The sequence below is a fragment of the Anopheles ziemanni genome, chromosome 3 (genome assembly GCF_943734765.1).
Source record: "Anopheles ziemanni chromosome 3, idAnoZiCoDA_A2_x.2, whole genome shotgun sequence".
NCBI classification, from domain to species: Eukaryota; Metazoa; Arthropoda; class Insecta; order Diptera; family Culicidae; genus Anopheles; species Anopheles ziemanni.
Window position 1 is genome coordinate 39,068,101 of NC_080706.1, and position 27,103 is coordinate 39,095,203.

General features: G+C 48.1%; 3 protein-coding genes across 3 annotated transcripts; 1 reads left to right on the forward strand and 2 right to left on the reverse strand.

The window, feature by feature from the left end:
* The first annotated feature begins 1,326 nt into the window (after positions 1-1,326).
* Positions 1,327-8,044, forward strand: LOC131284704 (uncharacterized). Its single transcript, XM_058313566.1, has 7 exons — positions 1,327-1,456; positions 1,533-1,642; positions 1,740-1,971; positions 2,045-2,629; positions 3,675-7,513; positions 7,575-7,802; positions 7,871-8,044. The coding sequence occupies exons 1-7, from the start codon at positions 1,327-1,329 to the stop codon at positions 7,949-7,951; spliced, it is 5,205 nt and encodes a 1,734-aa protein (XP_058169549.1). The 3' UTR covers positions 7,952-8,044.
* A 2,667-nt stretch (positions 8,045-10,711) lies between these two features.
* LOC131289003 (ankyrin repeat domain-containing protein 50) lies at positions 10,712-19,147 on the reverse strand. The gene is made up of 7 exons (XM_058318191.1): positions 15,013-19,147; positions 13,481-14,834; positions 13,110-13,415; positions 12,729-13,036; positions 12,364-12,547; positions 11,056-11,365; positions 10,712-10,961 (listed from the first exon to the last, which is right to left on the reverse strand). The coding sequence occupies exons 1-7, from the start codon at positions 19,084-19,086 to the stop codon at positions 10,772-10,774; spliced, it is 6,726 nt and encodes a 2,241-aa protein (XP_058174174.1). The 5' UTR covers positions 19,087-19,147; the 3' UTR covers positions 10,712-10,771.
* LOC131289004 (ATP synthase subunit delta, mitochondrial-like) lies at positions 11,433-12,044 on the reverse strand. The gene has a single exon (XM_058318193.1). It carries the CDS (start codon positions 11,977-11,979, stop codon positions 11,497-11,499), a length of 483 nt encoding a protein of 160 aa, XP_058174176.1. The 5' UTR covers positions 11,980-12,044; the 3' UTR covers positions 11,433-11,496.
* Positions 19,148-27,103: the final 7,956 nt, after the last annotated feature.

Consider the following 27,103-nt stretch of genomic DNA (forward strand, 5'->3'; position numbering starts at 1 on the left):
TACTCGCATTACTCGAATGAGAAGTAATGGTGCTTAGAGTGTTCTTGTAGCGCCGGTCCATGGGCGCCGGAAACGTCTTAAGGAGTGATTTGCTCAAGGCGACTTGTTGTGGGCGACGTCAGGGCAAAACAGGGCCCCGATTCTTACAGAGGCCTTAATATTTGGTCGTTCAGTCTCTATGTACTGCAAATTAAAAACCCCATAAGTCACTCAAAGTAATGCATTTTATTAGCTTGTAATAAATTTTCAAGAGACATTCATATCAGTTTATTATATGCGCATTCCATCGTTCCTGTTCACCGGAAACAAGTGGCAGCTGAACAAACTATAATTTGTCATATATTGCAAATAGAAGGCGCCACGATGAAAATTCAGATGAGAAATTTAATTATTGAACTGTACACTAAATCAATAACCCGACTTTTGAACTTCCAGATTTCCAAATTTAAATTTGTCAAAATGAAAAAGATTCTTGTGTTTTAGCTGTTTTTTAAATTTTCTGTGTTTTTTTTTTAAATTAAGTAATATCTTCCGCACTATCGTTGTTTGGTCACATTGTTCTTTGTTTACAAATCGAAAAAACCATCGTTTGCGTATGTAAACCATATAATACAGATTTCCGTGAAATTAATTGTGATTCTAACAATCATCACGACACATATTTTAATTTTTCTAACTCCCTAAACAATTCTGCTATCGATTTAAGGAGTAATACAGGAGGAGGCGCTTCTCAAGCATTTCGTAATTTTTTTTTTTAAATTCAATCTGTCACTACATGTTTTATTTCAAAGCAACTCTCTCAGAAGCGTACATTCGCTAACACAAGCAGTATCGAAATCGGAATGTTTCCTACGAATTATAAATAATCCCAACCTTGAGCCGATCTTCAAATATTGTCTGTGTTTTCAGGCTGCAATGCGAAAATAAAACAACTTCTAAATGTTTACATTTCAACGCGTCCGTTGAATGAGTGATAAATGGATGTTTCGTAGTTGGATTACTCACCTTGCAGTGCTATGGGAAAAGGTGCAAATCCACGTGCGCTCAGGCCGTGGAAAAAGAAATGTACGAGGGAAAACACTGAAAACCTTATCCCACGAGCAGAATTTTCATTACTACAGCACAACTGAAAGGAGCGCACTTTCACCACGTGTTAACAGATTTGTAACCAGTTTTTACTTTGCACTCCACGTTTCTTTGCAGCTTCCTAGTTTAGTCCGACCTAGAAACATGGTCGATGAGCTAGTCGGTGCTGAAATCGAAGTAGCCACACGTTATTCAGAAAATGCCTTTTCCGCGTGGTAAACGAGCACGTCAGATATCGCCATGAAGTGGGTGGATAGCTTTGAAAATGCATCCATCGGTGCCGCTTTGGCAGTTTTGCTGTTCTTGCACATCGTCAACCTACCGCCGCACTCGGTATTCGCCGTCCGGGCATCCACACCTGACCTCGAAAGTAAGTTTCCGGTTACATCGGAAAGGACAGCCATTTGTGGTGCCTAAACACAACTACTACTTCCTTCCGCTTATAGTTCTCGATGTGCAGCAGTGTCCCGCCGGTAGCGATATGCGGATGACGTGCGGCATCAAGGAGCATCATGCGTATCACATGAACTCGTCCTACGCACAGTGGTACTTCAAGGTATGGCATTAGGCGGAAGCGCCCCCACGTGGAGTGAGTTTTTGCAATCCATTTTCAATGTTCTCCATCGACGAACCACGCTGTTCGTATTGTTTAGCCCTGCGGTGGAGGCTTTCATCAGATGGCCTGCAGCAACCGGGCCGAGCTGGATGAGCAGGAATGGCATCCACTTAATTGCGGCGACAAACGGTGCCACGTTACGCTGACCGTACAGAACACGTCTGACGCGGATGCCGGACTGTACCGCTGCACAATTCACCCCTACCGGACGGACAATCAGACCCAGCTGGATATTCAGCTGGTGCGGACGTTCCAGCTGATCGTGACAAGTAGGACCATTACCAATAGCGCAACCAGCTTTAGGCGCTCTATTGATATGACATTGCCCCATCCATTTTCCAGAGTCGTTCCTTGATGAGTCAATTCCGGCACCGGAGCTGCTGGACAACTTGCCGGCCAACACGACGGCCATCGTCGACACGCAGATCGTACTGCAGTGCCGCGTGCACAGCAAGGTGCAGCCGACCATCAAGTGGTTCCGACGCATCAACAAGCAGCTCGGCGAGCACAGCTTCAACCAGAACAAGTCGATCCGGTATCTGGAGAATTTCTACGAGCTGCTCCCATCGGCCGGTGAGAAACTGCTGTCCCACGATGTCTACCTTAGCAAGCTGATCCTGTACAGTGCGTCCGAACGGGACATCGGTATCTACGTATGCGTCGGCATCAATTACGGTGGTGTAAGCATGGCCGACGCGTACGTTAATCTGCTGCACGCCAATGGCACCCCGATGGAGGAGTCTCACGGTGGGTACGTGGACCTGATGGTCCTCTTTCTGATACCGGTCGCGCTGGCACTGGTTCCACTGGTGGCGTGGATTGTGCTGAATGTTATACGTGCATCGCATCACTCGGAAGAGAAGGGCCTGGTGCCACTTAACAGTGCCTCGATTTACGAACCAGCCATTGCAGCCAAAAGTGACAAAAGTAAGCGACGAAGTAAAGCTGAAGGAAGGCATGAACATGTATACGAAAAAATCAATATGGTTTAGGATTAATTCATCATTCATTAGATGAACTATGTGAAACTTGTAAATAGTCGTCTTAGATGATAAAATAAATGTTACAATTACTGTTACTTTAACTCGGTTGACTTCACACTATGTACTTTCGTACTTTTTCATAACGGAGCTTTCAAATATTCAAGTGCAACTGTTGTCGGAGCAAGGCTCACCGTTCCGAAAACAAAATGGAATGAACCCACGGACGGTAACAACGGAATCCGACAAACGAATTTGATGTACAAAGTTGTTTGTTCCTTTCCTTCTATTTGATAGTTCTATTGTTCAACATTGAATGAAAAACCTTTTAACAAAATGGCTATTTTCGTCATCATGGCGATTTTATTTTACATTCTGACCAGCTTGTTCCAGCTAACTTTGATAAATATTTTGGTTTTTCAGGCAACACTGCTGTCACTTTCATTCGATGACCAAATGTCAGTCTAAGTCAAAGCGTTCCCTGAAACAGACGCTGTTTGTCGTGAAAAAATCTTTTTTACATGTTTTACCAAGAATTTCGTACAATTGCGTTTTATTTTTTGAGACTTATTTCTTAGTTGTTTACAACATAACCCCGAAAAACCTGTACTAGTGTGTATTTTTGCGTTGTTCGTTGTTCTGTGCAAAGCGAAATCTAGCGACGCGCAATCGCCCGCGTTTGTTTAATACGTGTTGACGTTTGTTGGCTTCAAAAATGCCGCCAACGACAACAAGAAACGGGGTTGGGCTCCGTCCGAGACGAGCATCCCGGATCGATTATGCATCGTTGAATTCGGTAGGAGAAATTCTGATTCGGCAAGATACAACAACGACGAAAACAAACGCGGACTTCGTTACTGAAATTGTCCCATGCAGCGTACTCCTAAAAAAACTTACTTGTTCCGAGCTCGACAGTTACGGTTGTACAGGTAATTGAAGTTCAGTATTAATTTGCTCAACAAACTCTTTGATATCAACACTTTGAATTGTAGGTCTCACTGGCATTAATCCATCAAAAACTGGAACATCAGTTACCAATAAAGGAAGCAAAACGATAACCAGAAGCAACGTGTCCCTGTCGGAACGTTTCAGTAACGTTACAAGGCGGACTAAAGCTAGACGTACTGAAAACCTACCGGCAGTGAAGCAAAATGAGACTGCAAAACCACGTCATACCATCAGCATTGTCGACTGTTCGATCATTTCGCTAGACGGAAGCACTAACGATAGCAGAATGGCCCTAAAATCACAAAATTTACCAAGTCCAAAACTAACACGTCGCAGAGCGAGTCTTACAAAAACTGGTGCCATGGAACCGCAAACGAAAGCGACCGAAATGTCGACAGAAAACTTTCAGACGAGTCGCTCCGCATCGAAGCGCAAACAAGAATCCTCTGTTCCGGACACGGGCGTATCCCCACCGAAGAAAGTCCTAGAAGATCACGTATCGATTGTGGAAATATCGATAGATCGAGAGGAGGGAACCGCCCAAGAAATAATAGAGCACCCGACCGAAGCAACAGCATCAACAAGCACGGCGCAAATCAAAAGTCTCCCGAAGCCGGACGGCAATGCTTCGAAAAAGTTGCCAATTGAGCCGTTCAAAGACCTCATTGTATCCGTAAAACGCGTTGGACCCGCCATGACAGAGGCCGAACTCAGAAGTCTGAAGTATTATGATCCAGATTCGGCCAAGGGTGCAATAAATGATGATCACCGACGGAGTGCTCTGGGTGAGGACCGTAAAACGATCGGGCAAAAGAAACGTTCAAATCGCATAACGTTTGCCAACAAACCCCAAAATGTTATCGCTAGTCCAATCGCTGAGGATCCAGAACCCGATAGTCCCAAACTTGACAACAATCGAACGATTAGCGGCCAGAGACGACGGTCGATCCGTTTATCGTTGTCTGCTAAACTGACACCGAACGACCGGGTGATTGATATTTCCAGTTCGCTTCCGGGCGACCCGGAACCCGCCGGTTCCAAATTTGACGAAAATTGGAAGCTGTTCGAACAGAAGCACCGATCGAGCCGCCCATCGTTACCCACCCAATCAAAGGCGACCAACCGGCCGATAATTATATCTAGCCCTATTGCGGAGGATCCGGAGCCCATCATCCTCGAACCGCCGATCCTAACGGAAATCCAAACCCAACCGCTTGGTACTGAGGAAAATCACAAGAATGTCTTACCGAAACGGCGTCAATCCCGTTCGTCAATGTCCACCGGATCACAAATCTTTATCTCCGACCTAATCACCGAGGATCCGGAACCCGCAAATTCCGAACAGTCAATGGAAATGGACTCAAATTCAAATAAACACAGTGCTGAAGACAACAGCGCGAAGCAGATCGAAATGAAACGGCGATCAAGCCGTTTATCTTTCTCCAACAGACCGAAATTGACGAACCAGCAGATAGTTATTTCCAGCCCGATTGCTGAAGAACCGATAAACCTCGATCTCGAAGTCACACAAATCGATGCAAGCCTGAATAGTCACAGTACCGACGGGACTCGGAACGTGATCGAACAGAAGCGGAGAGTATCCAGTCTATCGTTGGCAACGAAACCGCATATTATTGTTTCCGCCCCAATCGCTGAGAGCAGTGCTGCTACAGACCGATCAGAAACCGATACAAATGGGAATAGACTGCTTCCTCCGGCTGCTAAGAAAGTACAGAAGGTAAAACCATCTCGTTTGTCGTACGCAATCGAGGAAGAAGAGAACGGTGAGGATGTATACGAATTTCACTCCTGTAGTCAAACTAGTGAGACGCTGGGACAATCAAAGGTACGCAAAAAACCGGGTCGTAAACCGAAACCGAAGAACGATGCAACAAAACCAGTCAAGAAGCTGGCGAAGAAAAAGAAACCGTCCGGGACTAAAACTACCGTTTCATGGAAACCGGGCCATAACAATCCGTTCGGCTGCAATCGCAAGCAGTTGGCCAATGTGATCAAACATATCGGCGGTGGACCGGTCAAACCACCCGTAACGGTCGACTATGTGGTCAATTTAGAACTTCCAACGACACCCCATTCCACCGTGGACCGTGGACAGCAGCACAATCGAGACGAAATCATCGATTTGCCCTATCACGCAGCATCCGATCTTCCTAAACGGGTCCCAACTCATCCGACGGTAGAGAAGTTAAAGAAAGGTGCATCTCTTCAGCAACCGAAGACTTCTACACCAGTTATCAAACTGACCGAAGCGGCACCAACGCCACCGTCCAATCCAGTCTCTCCGTGGCGCCTGCAGGACGACCATATCATCCCCCGGACGTCCTACATGCCGCGGAACAAAGAAATGCTTCCCAGCTACGACAGTTTCTTCGTGGAGGAAAATAGCACCAGCGCACCTCTCAAACCGAAGGCTCCGGTTTCACTCGTCACGGAACGGCGCAAGCCGCCATCCGGAGCACGTAGTGTGCAAGTGAGCAAGAAGGATATACAAGAGGTGGAACGCATGCACCGTGGACTACTGGCAATAACGGAAATGAGCCAGAGGCTCATCACCTCGATGCGCCGTAATAAGGCCGTGCCTGGGCTGCAGAATTGCCCGGAGTACGAGGCGGATGTGAAGGAAGCGTGTGTCAAATTGAAGCAATGGTACAAAAGTTCGAAGAAAGATTTCCACCGCTCGGTACATATATTGAACAAAATTCAACGCGCCACCGACAACGACCAGATGGATTCGTGCCCTTCGCCGCTCACCACCGACCAGCAGCACACGCTGGAATGCTTTAATCAGAGCACCGATCGGTTTCGCACCATGATCGATGAGATGCAGGCGGCCATGAACGATTCGAACGTAGAGAATTGTTCCCCACCGTCGCCACCGAAGCAGGCGAAGTCGTCGTCGGTACAGCAACCGTCGCAGCAACCGTCGAAAGTATCGGACGTAATAATACTTCCGCAACGGCTGACGCATGGCCCAACAAGAAATCCGTTGATGCCGTTAAACTTTGTCCCGCTTCCGCAACGCACCAGTCCGCTGATATCTCCGTTAGCTGTGAACGATCGTGGTGTCGCTTCGCTGGCCAAGGAAAACGTGCCAGATTCCGCGGACAACAACATTCGCCGAAAGCTGCAGTACGAAAACACCAAGGAGAATGAGGAGGAAAAGGTCAAGGAGAAGCCGCCTGCCACGGAACCATTCGACAAGGACACGACCAAGCAGCGATCGGTTGATACGACAGTGTTGGATGACGTAAACCATTCCGCCAATGCGATCCTCGAGGTCGCGGCCTATGAAGTTGTGAGCGATAGCAATTCAAGCGCCGACACCTCCTGCAGCATCGATAATTTGTTTGGCTTTGACGAGGATGAACCCTCGCAAGGGTCGTCCACCCAGGTGACGCTACCGCTGCCAGCAAACATTTCGACCAAAACGCTGAAGCAAAGTCTGGCGAACGTACGACAGTTCATTCCCAAGCAACCCATCTTCCGCCGGCAGCCAAAACCTACGCCATCGACATCCGGCGGCCCAACACGGTTGCCGACGGTGAAGCTACGGGTGTTCGGTAGCCCAACCAAGCGACCATCGCATACGCTTCGCGAATTCGTTGCCTCAACACCGCGGGCAGAGTTGAGTCAGCTGGCCGCAACAGCAACCACACCTATCGCTGGAACATCGAAGAGCACCCAGCTGTTGCCGGTGGCAGCGACGCCCCAAGGGCAACAAGCTATCGCACTGGAAGCGCCGGATATTTCTGCCATCGAAAGCCTCAATACGACGGTGGCAGCAAAGCAGCATCCCAGCGACGGCAAAGAGCCGGAAGTGGTACTTTTCGATACACCCGAAGATTCCCACATTAACCGCTCGGTAAGTGGTGATGGGATCGAAACGCAAGACACTCGAAACTGTAACTTTCCCCCTTATCCAGGCACTTCATCGAACGTACACACGTGTTCCACGGCGTAGACGTAAGCGGAAGAACGTCTTCCTGGCCAATCTCGGCTTAGATGACGATGAAGATGATGAGGACGACGAAGGTGCGGCTGGTGATGATCCGGTACCGGGTGATTCCGATTCGGATGTCGGCAGCGGAAACACACGAAAGAGGAAGGATCGCACAAAGAAACCCCGACGCAAACCGAAGCCAGTGGAAGAGGTAAAACGAACTCTTTTGTGGCCTTGCTAGATGAAATTCCCTGACCAATTTGTCCTTGTTTGTTTCAGACCGCTGAGTTCAAACAATTTGTGGAGGAGTTCAACAGTATGTGCGAAGTGGTGGAACGGTTCCAGCCGATCATCGAGTGATGATCAACTGAGAAGTCGGTTAGATGTGTAAATATTCTTGAATTTTTTCCTATACAAACGTTATATTTTGCTATTAATATACGTCCTCGAAGGACAGATGCAAATTGTTATTCTCCTTTACCTTTTAAATGCATCCTCATATATGAAATACACGCAGTAATCACAACAATTGAATTCAGTTCGAAAAATTGTGCGATCGGATGAATGTTGATTAATAAAATTCCACGATTTTGATGTATTCCTTGATTTTTATGTTATTATTTTGCTACACCATTGATAACCGTTGTGCTAGTTAGGGAATCCTTCGAAGGATTATGCTATATTTTCAAAGCAAAGCAAAAGCAAAGAACTCTTCTGACGCAGTGGAAAGTTCGGATGGAAATCAATAAATTGAGCCACACGGAGCAGAGACAGATTACCCACATTCAGCAGTTTCTACTTCAGTTGTATCAAGTTTTATTCGTTTTACACTACTATCTCTTCTTTATAGATTCACTGTCAATTACATTGAAATAAAAGGAATTATTCACGTTTTATTACTATAACTATAGTGTTGCTTACCGAACGTCTTCCGCGTTCTACCTCTCTTCACACTCAACTTTGCACACCAGTACGGCGGAAGGGGGCAGGTAACCGAGAAAGGAATTAAAACAAAACAAAGTCTCGCTCCTAGACGTACTTACGAACGAAACGGATGAATAATAAATAATATATGGCTAGTACAGTACGACACACAAACACCGGAAGAGGATGTTTAAAAATCATTGCTTCTCATCTTTTCACACCTCAACGCCACGCGGCAACATACCGCGTCTTTTCCCGGTTAAATCACACTGGGGGCCCCCGTTTGGCCACGACCATTCCTCAACATCACGGCATCGAAAGGCACTCAAAAGCCATGATGTTGTAGGTTTCCATTCCCGATGTCTGCACATCCTTAAAATAGAGGAAAAACGACAACAGGTGAGAAAACCGAAACCACTGGAAGAAAAACTAGGTTTCCAGAGCATTGTGAAGACACCTGTGTCGGTTTCGTGCGGAATTGGCATTCCGGGTTTCGTTTGAAATAATTCTCGACTAGAATGAATAAGTATTTACTGTCCTTTCGCCGTTTCCCCCCTGCTACACGATACTTCTTTGAGTAAACCCTCTTCGACATTGAGCTTTGTTCGGCGTTGTACGACGATTGTTTGTGCATTCCCAAATAATGCCCCACTTACAACACGCCAACACGTGTTCAAATTAAGGATGTACACGGTCGTCCTCTCATCAAACATTCCCACCCATTATCTCATTACGTCCTGTATCATTGCGTATAACTATCGACTTGACCAACGCTTGTTTCATGTAAACCTGATTGTAATTGGGAGGATTTCAGGTTGTCCGTGTTCGCATCGGAACCGGGTACACATCTTTCGCGACATTAAACCTACTGGCAACGGTGAATTTTTTAATCGTGCGGATGTTTCATTGCGTGCACACTACGGCGCGTCAAGTGACGCGTAAGACTTACTACTATAATTTGTAATTTTTTCTTTGTGGTTTTGGGTTTCTAGTTCTTTCGTTCGGTGATTTGCAAACTTTTCGGGACGCTGATATAATAGATTGATTCAGTACCCGTTGATGCTTAGCTGATGCAATCCATCTTCTATACCTGGGACCGCACTGGCCATTCACTGAGGGGGCGGTAAATAACAACCGTGCTTGAGATTGAGAGGATTTTATGAAAATAAACCAGCGACACATATCTCATTCAAGGCCATTCATTTATCTACTATCCCTGGCGTGTGTAGGATACGTTACAAAAAGGAGGTGTACACAAAATATCGGAACTACTAGGCAGATTCGTAAGAAAACTAAACCAGATTGTCAAAGCAAAACAATACTCTTGTTTAGTGCGCTGTTTTCCTAAAACCAAAGAAAGTCTTCGAAAACAAAGCCACAGGTGGTTGAACTCGTGTAAAAAAAACTTTACAGAGCATCTTCATAAACGGACATTTAAAAAATAACCTACTGCTGTGTAAAAATATTCACATGATCAGGAAAACGTGTTCCCAACCCCAAAATTACTACATTTCCGTTTACGAAAAATATGAAATAGATATCGGAAATTCGCGTTTCCGCGGTTATTCTGCTCTAGTGTGCAACACAAACCAACACCCCGGCTACTGAGAATAGCACACACACACGCACACACACACTCTCACGCATGTCGATACACGTTGTCCAGGCAACTTCTTGCATCGAGGAAGCCATCGGATGAAATCGATACATTTCTTTGCATTGCTTTTTGTCCTCCCGTTTCATTTTGCTTCATTTCAACTGATCTCCTTGCAGAGTGTTTTGTGTTCCTGAATTCTACAACCGGCGATAATAAACTCTTACATTTATTTATATAGTTACCATATATTGGGTGTGTTCACAATAATGGCGCGTGTCCGCTTTGTTTTTGTTAATAATAAATGCCACACTATCATCACATACTGACCCAGTTAGGTACACACCATCGACCCGTTGCGGACCCCTTGAGAAGAAGGGATACCCAGGTCCAGTGGATGCTTTCAATCGTTGGATACAGCTCGTAAATTGTGTCATGATTTTGTTAAATCTTCCCATCGTTAGGCTCTCTCTTCAGCGTGAAAGATACTACTGTCCAAAAAGTCCTTTGACGGCATACGAAGTGTCCGTCGGTCATGCCTCTCACGCTGTCGGGTAACACCTTTCTTCTTCAAATTGATGAATAATCTCGTCGAAGTGCGTAGAAATCTTCCTGTGTTTTTTTATCCCTGTTTGTTTTTCCCTTGTCCAGCCGCCGAAGTATTACATTTGACTTTCCTTGCGCCACTGGAACGTCCCCGACTTGACGCCAATGCTGGACGAGCCCTGATTGTTGCCGCCACTCGAGAGCATGTTGTTGGTGCGTCGGATCAGCTGGGCCGCCGAATCGATCCGGTTGCGAATCAAACGCATGGCCGGATTTGTTGCAATTCCACTGCGTTTCGATGATTTACTGTAAAAAGGAAACCAAGCATCGCGAGAAAAGAAAACGTTAGAAAGTCACACTCGGTGAAGCCAACCACCCGCGCCCGGGAAATGGCACTTACCCTCCACCGCCAGCAGCTCCCGAACCGGATTGCTGTTGGCCTTCCTTCTGATTGTTGCCCAGAATGATGCGCATGTGGGTGTCCCGGGCGAAATGATTATCGTGCGGGTTCATAATCGTACTGTTGTTCGAGAGACTAATGTTCATCTCCTCGAACTGCTTGCCGAGCAGGGCCAGCGACGAGGGTGGTTGGTTTTGCCCAGGCGAACTGATTTCGCTGCTGGGCGAGTGCGGAGGCGTGGCGTACAACGGTGACATGCAGCCCAGATCGAACAGGTCAGCATCGTTGGGGTTCATGCGAATGTTAGATGCTGCGGGTAAGACAGACGGTTAGAGAAGGAATTTGTTAATTAACAAACAAAAACAAATTTGAAGACATTTAATTTACATTTATCATCTTTATTGACTAAATTGATTGCAGAACTGTAATTGGTGGACAAATTTATTCTGCCGCCTTAACGAGCGCTTCGGCAACTTCCACCGCAATGGCAGCTTCGGCACGATCCGCATCTCCTGAAGCGGACGAAAGCTGGTTCTGGCTGTTGGAAAGAATTTCCCGGCAAGCCGATGCATCCAGGTCCTCGACTGGATGAGCTTCCTCGGCGAGCACTTGCACGGAAGCGTCCTCGTTGACCGTAACGGTGCCGCTGGAAACGAAAATCTTTTTCACAGCGCCCTCGTTTTCGTAAACCGTCACCACTCCCGGCTTCAAGACGGCCAGAGTGGGTACATGTTTCGGCAGGATACCGAAGGCACCGCTGAAGGACGGCACATCGACTTGCCGGATGTTGGCACCATCGTAAAACACCTTGTTGGCGGCTGCCAGAGTGAACGCCATTTCGTCGGCATAGCCACGCGACTGGATCATACGCGTAGCTGGCCCAGAAACGCCGAAAAGGCGAGCACCACGTAACGCGAACGACATTTTCCTCCGGTACTGATTTTCGGTTTCCGCAAGATGTCTTCTCGGAAGAAAAATCAATCGGTGTAGAGGTGGATTGAAGAAATTATGCAAGCGGATAGAGATGGAACACATTACCTAGTTCCGGCTTCAGTTACGTAAAAGTAGCGGTACCTAGTTCCGGAGTCAGTTACATAAAAGTAACGGAACTGAGCAGGTCCATAAAAATTCAAACTTCCCAGTTCAACCGTTATTTTTGAGAACGAGAATACCAGTAATCTGCAGATAATTCATCAACTTCGATTGAAATAATTGTAAAAAATAAAACCAAACAAAATAAAACTCTCATTCGGAAACCTCCTCATAAAAGAATAGACAGTCGTTATGGAACTAGAAATATGGACTCACCTATGTTCGCTTGGTACTCCTCGACGTTCGGCAGTACCTGGGAATGTTTTTTGCTACCAAACTTGGCAACCGACGCCTGCTGTTGATGATGCGGCTGATGCTGCTGCTGGACAATGTGATGCGACTTGGAGTTATGATGGCGTGAATGTTTTTGCAGTTGCTGCGTGAACGACATCGGTGCCTGCTGCGACGGATTATATGATTATAGTAACGAACAATATGCATTTTTGGAAGGTTTTAAATGTAAAATTCATAAAGTTTTGGGTCAGTTGTCAACCCTCTCACAGCAAATCCCAATTCTTTCGGCATGTTTGAACACTAAAGGCTACAAACATCCCGGTCTAAAACACTGAACGAATACTAACCTCGTTACTGCTACCGGTCGATTGACTAGAGATGACACTCTTACGCTTCTGTAGGCTACTCGTGTCGGAGTGCATCGTGTTTTCGTAAAAGTTATTATTATTTTGCGTGGTCGAGCTGGTCGTGTTGGAGTTGGTTGAGGACGCATTCAGTATGGGCCCACCACCGCCCCCCGTGGGCATGAGCAAGCTTGGATTGTTCGGGTAACCGGACGACGGCGAAGGGTTGTGTATCGAACTGCACGGTGGAAGTTCGTCCGGTGATTTAAGATTCAAGTGAGGATGTATCATCTTGCCGCAGTCTAAATCATCTACAAGAGAAGCCAAAAAACAAAAATGATAAACAAAACGAATCTCTTTTTCGTAAGAGTCCAACATTCTTACTCTTTGTAAAGTTCTCCAAAATCCGCAGCACATTGTTGCGATTCGATTTCGCTGCCAACTTGATCGGCGTCCGCCCGCAGTGATCCGATTTGTACGGGTTAGCTCCGTACTTTAGCAGATAACTGACGCACTTCTCGTGTCCCTCCTGGGCAGAAATTCCTAGCGCCGTTGCGCCTTGCTTGCAGGCGTGATCCGGAACAGCACCGTAGTAAAGTAGCAGCTGCATCACCTCGTGGTTACCCTGCCAGGCACAGGAATGCAGAGGTGTTCTCGATTCCAAATCCATCGCATTCACATCGGCATTGCCTGGTAACGAAAAGGGGAATTCATTAGGTATGACAATAAAAAATGTGAGAACCCTTGCCACTTACCCAAAGTGATCAACAGTTTCACCATCTCCGCATGGCCCTGCCACGCGGCAACATGCAGTGCCGTTCTTCCCTCGCTATCCGGAATGTTCACGTCCGCATTGGAGTATTCGAGCAGGAACTTGACCGCTTTCAGCTTGTTCTCCAGCGCCAGAATGTACAGCGTTGTACGCGAGTCCGCGTCCTTCGAGTTGATGTCACACCCGTATTTCAGCAGCGTCTGGATACACTCGAAGTGTTCCTCCAGGCACGCCAGCCGGAAAGCGGTCTTGCCATCGTGCGCCCGCTGATCGATGCACGGCCGATGAATGTTAAGAATCGCTTCCATCACCGCATTGTGTCCCTCCTGGGCGGCCAAGTGAAGCGCAGCCTTGCCCTCGTTGTCGCACTCGTCAATTTTCGCGCCCGATTCCAGCAGCTGCACACAAATGTCCGCATAACCCTCGAACGCCGCATAGTGCAGCGGTGTCCAGCCCGCATTATCTCGGTGTGTTTCATCTAAACCCCGATCCAGCAGCTGGCGGACCGTTTCCAGGTTACCCTGTGCGGCCGCCACACTCAGCACGGTGCGTCCTTCCGAGTCCATACAGTCTATTCCACACCCCCAGAAGAGCAACAATTTTACTACGTTCGCATGGCCCGAGGTACAGGCGGCCCACAGCGGCGTCCGTCCCATGTTGTCGGCCATATCCGGATCGGCCCCGTTTTCGAGCAGCAGCTCACAGATTTCTGAGTTTCCCTCGAACGAGCTGACCAATAGCGGAGACATCCCCTCGTTATCCGTCTGGTCCGTGTTGGCACCGTACTCTAGCAGCGTCGAAATGACCCTGCTGTACCCGGAACTGCCACACAACGCCGCAACACACAGCGCATTTCGTCCGTCCAGATCGGTATGGTTGACGTCCGCACCGTTCTCCAGCAGAATCTCCACGATGTCATAGTGGCCCATGTAGGAGGCAGCGATCAACGATGTGCGTCCCTGCTTATCGATCGAGTTCACATTGGCACCGGCTTCAATCAGTATCTTCACAATGTCCTCGTTGCCACTCCAAGCCGCTGCACGTAGGGCCGTGCGTCCCTCCTTGTCGGCACGGTCAATGGCACAGACGCCGGTTTCGATGAGCAGTTTTACAACCTCCGTATGACCACCCCACGAAGCCGACCGTAGCGGAGTCCAACCGTCCCGATCGGCATGGTTCACGTCAATCATTCGATACCGGCCAGTACCGTCCCTCAGTGGTTGCTTGTACGTTAGCAGTAGCTTCACAATTTCCTGATGTCCATTGCGTGCGGCGATATTGAGGGCTGTTTGCCCATTGAGATCTTCTATTTCCAGGTCAATTGGATCCTTGCAAGCCTAGGAAAAGAAGAATAAAAATTATTGCATTGGAGCCTTGCTAAAGCCGTGGAAATCAAGTAATTATGTGTGAAACATGGTTCCTTATTCTTCTTTAAAATCATCCATTTTAATCACTTTCTTTGCTGATCATTCTTGTTATACACATCCCTACTGCCATGTTTGGTGTGATACTCACATTTAATGCCCGTTCCAGCAGCGTGTGGTTTCCTTCGTTCGCCAGAATGTGTATCAGCGCCTTACCCTTATGCATCTCCCCTTCGAAGATGTCGCACTGCACGCCACTTCCGACCCGATCGTTCTGTATGTCCGACTTGGAGTCCCCGAGCGCACTGCTCCCTCCGTCACCACCGGTCAGCGATGGTCCCGCACTGTACCGATGACGCGCCAGTCCCGATGCACCCGAAGCACCATCCCGTCCCACAGCACCACCCAGCATGGCGACATCGATCATACCTCCACCGACGCTACTGCTCCCGGCCAGGGTCCCGTTGCACTCGAGCTCAATATTGATCGACTTCTGCAGCTCCTGTTGGCAACTTTTCTCGCTCGAGATTAACAGTTCCGCTAGCTCCGAGTCGATGTTCTGCGAGCGATCGGACAGTACTGGCGAGTTGATCGCGGACGATTCACACGAAAGAGCCGTATCGGCGTTGTTGATGCCGGTCTCAATCAGCAGTTTCAGCACCTTACAGTCGGTCGGAAGGTTCGGTTTGAAGAAGTCACTCAGGAAGATCATAAAATCATCGCTCAGCTGACCGTTCAGGAACCGCTCCAGCATGTACTTGGTGCGCACGGACAGATTGATGTCGTTCCGGCACTCGTCCTCGCACATTGCACAGCAATTTAGCAGGTTGGTGTAGAAGCAGTCGGCCAGGTTTGATTTCGTTTCGAGCAGTATCAGCAACAGATCGAGATCGACATTCCGGCTCGTCAGGTACTCGCCCGTCTTGATCAGGTGGTACAGATAGAGCCGCAGTTTGTTCGGGCAAATCTGATCGGCCACGACCGTGTAGTACATCGATACCATCACGTGGCCCTCGTTGAGATCGCAGAGGAACTTCTTCGTGCTGAACTTCACGTCGATCAGCCAATCGCAGAAGGAATTGTGGAAGATGCGCAGGGCGCACGGGTTCGTCGGGCTGTACTCGACGATGTTGCGCATCAGCTCCAGCCGTCGCTCGAAGTCTTCCATCTCCAGCGTGTAATTGTGCGTCCGGAGGCAGTTGTAGATAAAGTACTTGTCCACGTAGCTATTGCACACCAGCAGCACGTTCAGGATCGGGCGTATCTTGTTGTATTGCTTCTTGTTGAAGGACTTCTGGCAGATGTACAGGTACAGCCCGTTCAGCGTGCACGGGATTAGCTTGATCTCGCGAAAGGTAAAAAAGTTCTCCCGGATCCCATTCAGCACCTTGTACAGATACAACAGGCAACCGTTCGACTTGATGTACAGCTGGTTCAGGCTCTCGATGATGTCTTTGGTCAGATTAATCCCCCGGAAGTCCGTGTTCAGCCGGTTGATGATATACTGCTGCACGTCCTTCACCACGTGCGACTTGCGCAGATCGTCCAGCGTGAGCTTCTTGAACCCGGTGAACAGTTTGGTGATGTTTTTATTCTGCTTCTTTGCCGTACACACCATAAACAACCACTTCGGCATCAGATGGATGTGGTTCGACAGCAGTTCCGCAATGTTTCGGCTCTTTGTCGCCTGCTTGCCCTTCAGCGTCGAGATAAGGTTCCCGTCCTGGATGTAGTTCTCGTCGATCGAATCGATCAGCAGTAGCAGAGCGCTCTTCGGGGGGCACAGTTCGAGCAGCGGAAACAGGATCGCTTTCTTAAAGCAATCGTCCGGATTCTTCTCGATGCTGTCCACGGTGAGTGACTCGAAAATGTCCGGATTGCTGAGCAACATCTCGTAGTACCCGTCCGCGATCACCTGCCGGCAGTTTTTCGACTTTGGTAGCGGTGGCGGGATACTCGTTTCCATCGGTTTCTCAACCGGTCGCGATGATTTCCTCGTCTCCGTGGCTTCCTCCCTAGAGCACCCCCCTGCTTCCGTTACCACCTTCCGCGGTTCAGTCACGGGTTCTTTCGTTTCACCTTCCGCTTCTTCGTCTTCCAGCTTGATGTCACTCATGTCCCCTTCGGCGATTGCTTCACCACCCCCTTCGAGAATGGTTTCTTCCTCGTTATCTTTTCTTGGCTGGTTCCCTTTATCCCGCTCCTCGTCCCCTTGCTTCTCTCCACTCGGGGACAGCACCTTCTTCGGGCTTCGAATTGTACTTCCGATGGCAATCGGAATCTTCGAAACTTTCGCCGGCCTCCCGGGGCTCATGGTGGATTTTTCCTCCCTCTCATCACCGTCCGCTTCCGTGGAGGGTTCCGTGCCACCACTTTTCGCCACCGGTGGTGGGTGCGTTTTGTACGGATAGGCCGGATGTTCCCGATCCCTACTCAAACTTTCCACCGGTTCCGATTGTTGGCGGGAAACTTTCTTACGACCACCCGAACCGGAACAAAGTTCCGCCACACGTTCGTTGATTTTCATTTCGGTTCGTATTGCTTCCTCCAGCTCGTTGTCGACCGCTTCGGACGGGTGGCCGTCCGCTTGCAGCTTGTGATTCGGTGCGCTGGCGGCTGCACTTTTCGACTCGCCTCCCTCTTCCGTAACCTTGAGCAGTTGCTGCTGATCCGCCTCCGGTAGACAGTCGTTGCTTGTGTTCACTAGCACTTCTTCGTTCGGTTCGACGGAACCCGCTCCGGAGAGGTTTGCCAATTCCTGTCCCATGCGAGTGTCCTGTGTTACAAAGCTCGAGTGGCTCAGTATCTGCAGAATGATGCTGCGGATGAACATGCTCAAACTGTGACACTCGGGATTCTGCGAGTTAACGAAGTAGCACGCCAGCAGACGCCGATTCAGCATACCCTTCGTGCCCGACGTACCCTCGATGATGTCATTGCAGATCGATGTCTTGCCCGAGCCGTTTGAGCCGAGCACCAGATACCCCAACGAGGGTGGTCCATTCTCTCCTCCCCGATGACCTGCTGTGGCGCCGGAGCCGTCCGGAGGAATTCCAGCCACAGTACCGCCCCCACCACTTGCCTGCCGGGCGAAGAAACCACCCGGACCCGGGACCGTTGGAGTGGACGTTGTGCCTCCTTCGGAAGCCAACCCTGCTCCACCATTCGGCGGTACCGGAGGAACGGGTTTTTTCGCGATCCTCTGCTCGAGACACATAGCGATCTTCTTCAACACCCATTCCCGGTTCAGATGAGCACTGATGATGGCCGTTTCGTTGGTTCCTCCGCCACCACCACCAAGATCGTTTCCAAAGGCGCCACCCCGCTTCACGCCCCGTTCCGTCTGCACCGCAGACAGTGGAGGTGCCGAGGGTTTCGGTACGACGCCGGCGCCTACCTCCACCATACCATCATCCGCCACCTGCTGCTCGTTGTCCTCCTGCGAGCGCTGCTCGACGGTGGCACTTCCAGGGAGTCCCCGGCCCCTATTGAGGTTTGTCAGCATCTCAAGCTTTTCGTTACACCTAGCCTCGAGCTCGTTGAGCGATTCGTTTATATCCACATCGAGATTGTTGTCCTCCTCCTCGCTAGCGAGCGTCTTGTATCCACTACCTCCCCCGGCACTACCTGCCCCCATCAGCGATATGTCCCTTGCCCCTCCACCGGGGTCATCTCCTTGTTGGTCACCAACCGAAACAGCTCCACTACCACTACCCCCATTGTTGTTCACATTCCGCTGCACTAAATCGGCAAAGTGTTCCTTTCGCGCGAGATAGGAAAAGTTCGAACTTTGGTACGTTTTGTGGAGCTCGATTTTCTTGTGCATCTGTGACGTATCCTTCAGAAAGTCTCGGATGCGTTTATCCTCCAGCTCGGCGTTGATGATCTTCGCATCGCGATCGGCGTCACCGGAAGATGGGGGAACTCCTCCTCCACCGGAACAACCGTTCCCGTTCTGCGTCCCACCGGCACCGTTGTTCAGAACCTTCGCGGGACGTTCGGATTTTTTCAACGGTGTCGCGTACAACATATCCTTACTGTTGAGCGCCAGGTTGTTCTGTACCTTGCCTGCCCCATTTTCCTCGCCACCTGCCACCGAGGAACGCAGCCGGCCTTCGCCACCGTCACCGGCGGCCGCCGATGCACGATGGTGTTGGTTACCGTTTCGCAGCAGTGCGTCGTCCGCATGACACGGTAGATTCTCGTAAATGTCATCCGTATTCATCTTCCAGCGTGGTGCACACGGCAAAGGGACTGTTCTTATTCGGAAACCGCGCTCAATACCATATCCCTTCCTGTTCTTTTTCGTTGATTCGCGCGACGGTTCCGACGGTTGCTTCTTTTCCGTTTTTTTCTTAGGCTAGAGTTTACTGTGCTATGACCCACGGTCGGTTGGTGTCAGTCTTCATTTCACGTGACGCTCAGACAGGCCGGTTACATCGCGACATCGATCCATCGCAAACATCGTGCAGCTTCTCCTCTATCCGAGTTCCGTTTCGCTAAAACTATGTACCCCGCTCGTCTCCTCCGGCCTAAGGAGGGCAAACGACACACGGTATACGTTCGATCCGATTCCTTTTGGGTTGGGTTGACGGGGGGGGAGTGCGGGGGGTTGATGTTACATAAAAGAGCGCGCCCGCTCACTATCCCACTTATTGCAGCAATGTTGGTGGCGTTTGAGCGAAGGGCGGAGACCCCGAATGCGCTTTTTGAGGGTAAACTCGCGGCGCGCCACCCGTCTGTGAGAATATCCGTGGCCGACACGGTTTCTGACGGCGGCTGCGAAACACCCCCAGCTCTACTACTCTAGCGGTTACGTGAGACGCCTGCTCCTCCGGTGGGGACAATCTAAAAATAGAGGTAGAGAAAAAGGAAAACATGAAAAGTCAAAAAACAAATTAACTAACGATTCTAGCTTTTGCATCATCGCGGAAGGGATCACAGTAGGGAAGGGAGGAGGCCTGAGCCGAAACAAGAGGGTAGGCAAGATGCTCGCATAACCAGTGTAGTACAAAAGATAGAAGAGCGTGCTCACGCTTGGCGGTGGCGGCCCAGCACGCACATCATCGGCTTGCATCGCCACATCATGTTGGACATTTATGTTTTCTATCACGGCTTCGAGAGCGGGCGCGGGCGCGGGTCGTGAGCAAGTGCTACCCGCAGTGCGAGTGTGGTGGAACGGTTTGGCCAACAAGACACAACGCCGAACGCCATGACGTCGTCCGCCTACCATCCGTGAGTGCAAGCAAATCGATACCCAAACATATTTCACTTTGGAAGTGGCAGGCAACCCGAAAACGCACCACTCTGGGTTACGCCATGCACGGAAAATAGCAGCACCGTGCGTTGGAATACACTTTTCGAACCATCCCCGATTGGATCACGCAATCCGATTCCAGCAACCCCTAGGGTACGACCCTTTTTTGGGTCTGAACGGAAAGGATCGAAAGCAAGGATCGATCAACGATTTCGGGTGAATAGCAATATTATTATTATTATTATTATGGGTGCTCTATTTTAAAACCGCACTCTCCGGTAAATGGGTAGTGGTCAGAAGATTTCCACAACCCCACGAGACTCGGGAGGCATGCGTCATACGGGTCGTACTGCCACATCATACTCGTGCACTTCCACCTCCCGGGCGGGTTTTGCGATCATTCATTTTACTTTACGGATCATACACTTTACTTTTTAGCCACCCTCCCCCGCCAACCCACGGTCCATATCCCGGGTGGATTCTGACCCTCGGATGATCTCATTTACCATGCGAGAGGGTGTGAGGGGTTGCGGAAGCGTGAACTATTCGGCCCATCTCAATCCGCATTAGAGCAAGCGTAGTTCACGGAGGAGGCTGTGACGACGGACACGGTCTTGAACGAACGTCAACCGAACGGTCGGATATTGACGTTTTGATAGTGAATCATAAACAAACAACCTCAATAGCAGCACGCAAACCCTTTTTTAAGATTGGAATCCCGAATCACACCGTCCGGAATAAATGTGAAACGTACGTCACAAGCAAACTGCCGTTTTCCGGTGAGTTTCATATACCAAAATACATCCTAAATATAACTGAATGAACAAAAAATATGGAACTGATCCTATCAAAACATTGCTCCTTTACACGTGCAAACTATAACGTTTCAGGAAAAAAGATGCACGCTATCTAAAGCTTAACGATGAAATGCCAATTCCAATGGCTGTTTTTCAATCAAATAAAAACGGATCCAAGACAATCAAGTTTAAACGAAATGCAAAAAAGTTACACCACAAACGATTAAAGCTAAACATGTTGCACTTATAAAATCGATAACCAAATAAACTTAGTCAAAAAATATACTCCTTAATCAAAACATTTTTAGAAATAAATCGTATATTTCTAAATACCATGCTCCATCATGTCAGTTCATTAAATCAATTAATAAAAAATCGTTCCACTCAACATAATACTCGAATCAGAAGATTTTTTTGACAGCAGGTTTTTCCTCCACCAATATAAATGATATGTTAAATAAAGGACTTCGTTTCAAAACAAGTAAACCCTTTATCCATTGAATTCTTCATCAATTTAATGATTTGAAATTTAATCTATAAATGGTCTTTATGTGATTGAAATGAACAAATATGTTCGGTTGTTCGCATCAGATCCATGTTATCTACTCTACTGTTTTCTTGCTATGCAATGACATATGAGACTAAATTAGTCACTGTGTACACTAATCGATCGAACAGCTGCTTATCGATTCTTGACAAAAAAGGCAAGTGATTCAGACCCAAATTAAGTGACAACTTTAATATAGGTTAATAAATAGAATAAAAACAGGGGTAAAAATAATGGAAAGAAAGAGATTCTTCTGCATGTTTGAAAAGGTTAATTTAATAGAACTTCTTGAGTAAACATTAAACAGTTACTAATCCATTTTTTAGCCAGTTTACCCAATCCAGCAACAAGCTTCAACGAGGGTATTTCGTCCCGGATCGATACCAAAAACGTCACTAACCCAAATATCGACGGCTCGATGTGGATGTTGTGATGCCCCGGTTGTTTTACAAACGCGTGCTTGGTGTTCTGGTTCTGCCCGCTACCACCGCACCCCCCCGGGGGGCTGGCCATAATCAACTCATTACGAAACCCATAAGCGATGGCCGGGATGAAGATGGGAAATTATTAACGGACCCGTGATGAAAAGTGTGCGCCAACACCAACAACCACACAACGAACGCAGCACAGCAGCGGCAGCGGCAGCACTTCCAAAAGGCCAACCAAGCGAAACAGTAACGGAGACGACGGCTCCGATCGCCTCCCCAACAAACCGCGACCGGTCCCGCGAGCTTCTCCCGCCTGGCGGAAAGATGATGTTCTAGAGCGGGTCTCAAAAGATACCCCACGGGTTCGGTGTGCTTCAGTTTGCTTATTTGTGGACTGTCGTCCCATCCCGTCAGCTGGAAAGTAAATTTAGACGTATATGTGTGCGCCGCCACAGGGGACGGGGGCTGGTGGGGCCAACAACTCCGAACGAAGATGGGGGGGAGGATGGTGATGGTGACCACATGTGGTGCGCTGCTGCTACTGCTGCCTGCCGGCGGCTCGTTCTAGCGGCTCTCAAAAAACCAGTCCACGGTTGGATGATGATTTGTGAAAGCGTGTCCAGCTGAGCCTCTATTGCCCTCCGGCGCGAGAAGACGGCACCGGGCTTCCTGGGCTTAGCGTTTGCATCTGAACAACCGGAGCGACGCAAGGCCAATACTTTGTATTATTTTTCCCACTGGCTTTAAGTATTTTCATACAACATGCTCGCGGGAGCACCGAAGCAACGGACCAGTGGCGATGGAAATAAACCGCTGTTGTGAAGGGCCAAGCGGGAAAACTTGACCAAGTGCCGAAGGGGACACCACGCCACGTTAATCCGAAGAAAGGCTTGAATCACACGCATTCGTTTTTGTTTTTCCTGCTCTTCATCCTAGTTACCATATGCGTTTCTGGTTGCCGCGGCAACCAGCTGTCACCTGTCACCGGCGAACGCCGAATGTTTGTTCCGTGTTCGACTTCCGCCCCTTTCAGTCGTTGGAAAAATATTGTTCGGGTCTCCATCTCGACCAAGACCACGCACGATGTGGCGGTCGGTTCGGGCAAAAATAAAACACCTATTAAGATAAATTAATATACGCCCACGTGGGGCCAACAAATCCCGGTACATTTCAAAACCAACTTCCAACGTCGTTTGTTTTCCCCCGCTCAAGTTCGTGCCCGCGGTCAAAGATCGAGCCGCCCAGCAACCTTAAAGATCAACGGGGATGCTAGCAGAAACAAAACAATATGTTCCCCCAACAGTTATCATCCCCCACCCCGACAACACCGCCTTCCCATGTGCGAATAACATTTCCCACACCGACTACCGGAAACCAAACCCTTTGCGAAAGGGGGCGCCGTGTCATCTTCAAGAAATTAGTTCTCGTTTGTAAAATTTACCAACTGCCAGAGTGCTCGCTATCTCGCCATATGCCCTAACCCTATGTGCACGATGCATGTAACGTGCGGGTCGATATGATGTGGTGCTTCCGCTTTGGCGGTATGAACTGACCCACTTTCTTGCCGGAACGATCGTGCTCCGGTTGTCGGATGGGAAGCGAGACCACTAAGACCTTTTGCTCTTCAATGAAGAATTACGGCGTTAGGTGCCCTTGTGTTGGCGCTGGCTTAATTTAACCCCAATTCGTACGAAACTATCAATTATCGGAGCATGGGGATTAGATAAAGATGTCTAGTTGCCCGAGAAATTGAATTGTGCGAACAAAAAATGAAAGGTTCATAAGAAGTAAAATAAAGCTTTGCAAAATCCTTTTTACTATTTATTTATACGTCTTACCCAGCTTCAATCCAGGATAAATGTTGTTTTATATGTTGTACTCGCACTAGATCTTATGAATTGCGCTCACACTGTTTTCTATTCTAAAATTATTAGTAAAATCCATTGTTTCTATATGGTGTTGGTTGTTTCGCTATTTTTCTGGTCGCAAAAAAGTTCTGTTTCCGATTCAGAGAACTAACCAATCATTTTATGTAATATTTAGATAGGATAAATAATTAGTTTACCTACTTAAAAGATGGACAAAAATGCCTGCTCAGAAGACTCGTGTACAAATATCACAAAAATGGTGGGGCAAGTGAAAGCAAGACATTTTTAAATCGTTTCTTTAGTGTTATAATTAGTTTATACCCGTTTATCATTCGCAAAACAACACAAAAAAATCTTTAATGAGCGTTCTTATGGAAACGCACATTGATGCAAAGGCGGCCAAAAGTAAAGATATAGGGGAATTTGTCTTCCCTCTTTTTCTGTTAGAAGAAGGACAAACAAGCTGGCAACATAAAATATCTGCTTTTAATTTGAAGAAAGACAGCTAAATGCCACTCTTAGTTTTTTAATTAACAACTTTAAGGACAAATTTATTCGGAATTGTTTGAAAAAAATTAAAACATAGAAACAAGTGTGACTAAACATGACCGTGAACGAGAATGACACGCGTGTGCGCAGCGAACACACACGAGGAAGCAAATCTGGTTTAATATTTATGTTTCGATTTGTTTTTAAATGCTATTTCCAAACCCCAGGGCGATGGTGATGACATCTACAGCAACAAGAAAACATACAACATCGCACGAAAAAAGAAAAAAACCGTCTGTAGGAGATGAGAAACGGGAGTTTTGTTTTGATATGTTTTTTAAAATATTATAAGATCAAAGTTTTTTAGCCATTTGCTGCTGGCTGGTGGGTTTGGTGCAAGGATGGTAAAATGATCTCATCGGAATCACACGCACTATCGCCATCCGCCAATTGTTAGGAATGCGAGGAACGAGACTTGACACCGATAATCGGAGCCATGTTTTCTTCTTCGTTTTTTTTTTTTTGCCAACTAGCACCACCGAAAGTTTCTTGGCCAAGGTTCTCCCATGGTTAGATTACAGGGATCGAACAAAAGAAATGTTCTTACGCTGTATCAGCTTCCATGGCGCAGAACCGCGGATCGGTACTACGCCCAGTTTTTACTGTTCTTTTTTGTTTCACTCCAGTGCAAAGGTAACGTCTAGAAGCGTCCCTTTCATGATAGATTATGCAAGCAGAAAACTTCTCGACGATAGACGATTGTGGATGGCCGGAACAAGGTACCAACTTGAGAGCCTAGCACCGACCACCGTTCCGTTCCGGTCTCACTATTTTGACGAACAAGTTGAACAACAATCTACCACACGCGTACATAACGATGTGTTGTTTGTTCCGAAAAACATTGGGACTCCTCACTCCCCAGTGCGGTACGGCTTTAATGAGGAAAATCCAAACATGTGTGAATCACGAGAGCATTTCACACTTCGGTCAGGTTCAGGTTCAGACAAAACACACCAACCAAGGCAACCGTTTTTATGTTTTCCTCATTGTTCCCCGACACCGTTTCATAAGCCACACACAAACGCACACACTCACACCCTCATGCCAGAGGACTTTGCTCTGACAGCTTCGTTCGCCCTGGAATGGTGGAGAGGCCCGTTCCTGTTTTAACGGTTACCCTGCTCGTGTCCGGCAGCTGTTGAAGAAACCAGTTCAATTAGTAGCACTTTGCACCAGACCCGGTTGACCCTCAGGAGCGTCTCGCTCGTGTGAAGGGCACCAAGGGAAAAGGGCCCGTTCGCCTGTGGGGCGCCGCACTGGAATGTTCTGTCCCATCATCCAACGATGCAAAACATAACACCATCCTCTCCGACAGCAATGCACATGTACATGGTTATTTCCGTTTGCTCCATTGTATTTTAAAGCGCTAAAAACACCAAAGATATCCACCAGCTTCGCGAATCACGCAAGTGACTGTTGTTCACCGAAAAAAGAACTTCCTTGTTGTCACATCGATGGAAAAAAAGTCTCAACTGATCAGGAAACGAATTTTTGAACGAGGATGTTGAACATGCGGGCCCTGGAAGAAGCATACTTCGATCCAACGACGTCATTGGAGGGTATCGTCTATCCAAGTAAACCACCATCATGTACGAAAAATGCTTCCCTTTCCGGCCCCGTTTGCCATGCAGGTTTGCGAGTTGCGACGATGACATCAGAGCATCGTAGGGGAAGACGGTTGTGGGACTCGTTTCGACGAGAAATGTTGCAAAAATCGATTTCACCCAACTGCACTGCCCACCAAAGTGATGGGATGGTGAAGGTTTTTCGGTTACCTTCACGACGCCTTCGAACTTAAAATGCTTCCTTCGCAACCAATTCCAACGCCTACCGTTTACTATGGAGCACGCACATGTTTTCTTGAGATGCACCTTTTACTTTCAGAGGGTGAATTCAACCACGAAGGGGCATAAAACACACACACACACACACTTCACTGCTCGACGGTTGACCCATGGCTCAGTCGTTCCACATCCAAATCGTAGCTCGGAATGCTTTATCTCTAATCGCACATTAGATGTACGGGATTTTTATCACACTCCGCATGGATGGACCGCACACACCATAGTCGCGAAGTGGAGAAAAATCGATCGGCTGACGAGCGGAAAGAAACCAAGGGAAAAAAAACCTGCACATGGAAAACCAGACCGAACCTGGCGAAACCAGGCAGAAACGACGGGCTTACTGTAGGCGGACGCAGAAGATGAACTTTGCTCACCGTTTATTGTGGGGATAGCGTGAACTCCGACCTTTCACTATTTGCTACAACTAGTCCAGGGGCTGTTAGACATATTCTAGAGAAACCGCGTGGGAACGAAGCAGGATCGTTCTGCCTTCAGCTGACCGACCAGAGTACCACGCAAGACTGATGGCTTTCGCCTACGGATTTTCCTAAATTTCGCAAGGATGTTTCGGGAGAAGCTGAAACAACTAGAACAACAAAGCATTAAACCGCGAGACAGGAAGATGAGCGCGGTTAGTAATTGAGAGAATCAAAGTGTGCGAATATCCTCTCGGAAGCTCGGAGAGGTTAGAGCGACAACACAACGAGAGCCTTGATCGTTGGAGGAAAACATGCCATGCGAATGTGAGAGCCAGGACGAGTGAGATTTTTTTTGCTTCTCGGGAAAATTACTTTGACAATTGTAAATCACAGCACCGTGTGCGTGTGCTAGTTAGCAGAAAGTCGGAAAACGAGAGACCCACTAGAAACGTGTGGTGCAAGACAGACAGTAAAGCGAAACACGCACTTTTAGTAGTACGCTAAAAGAGAAACAACCAAAACATCAGCAAGAG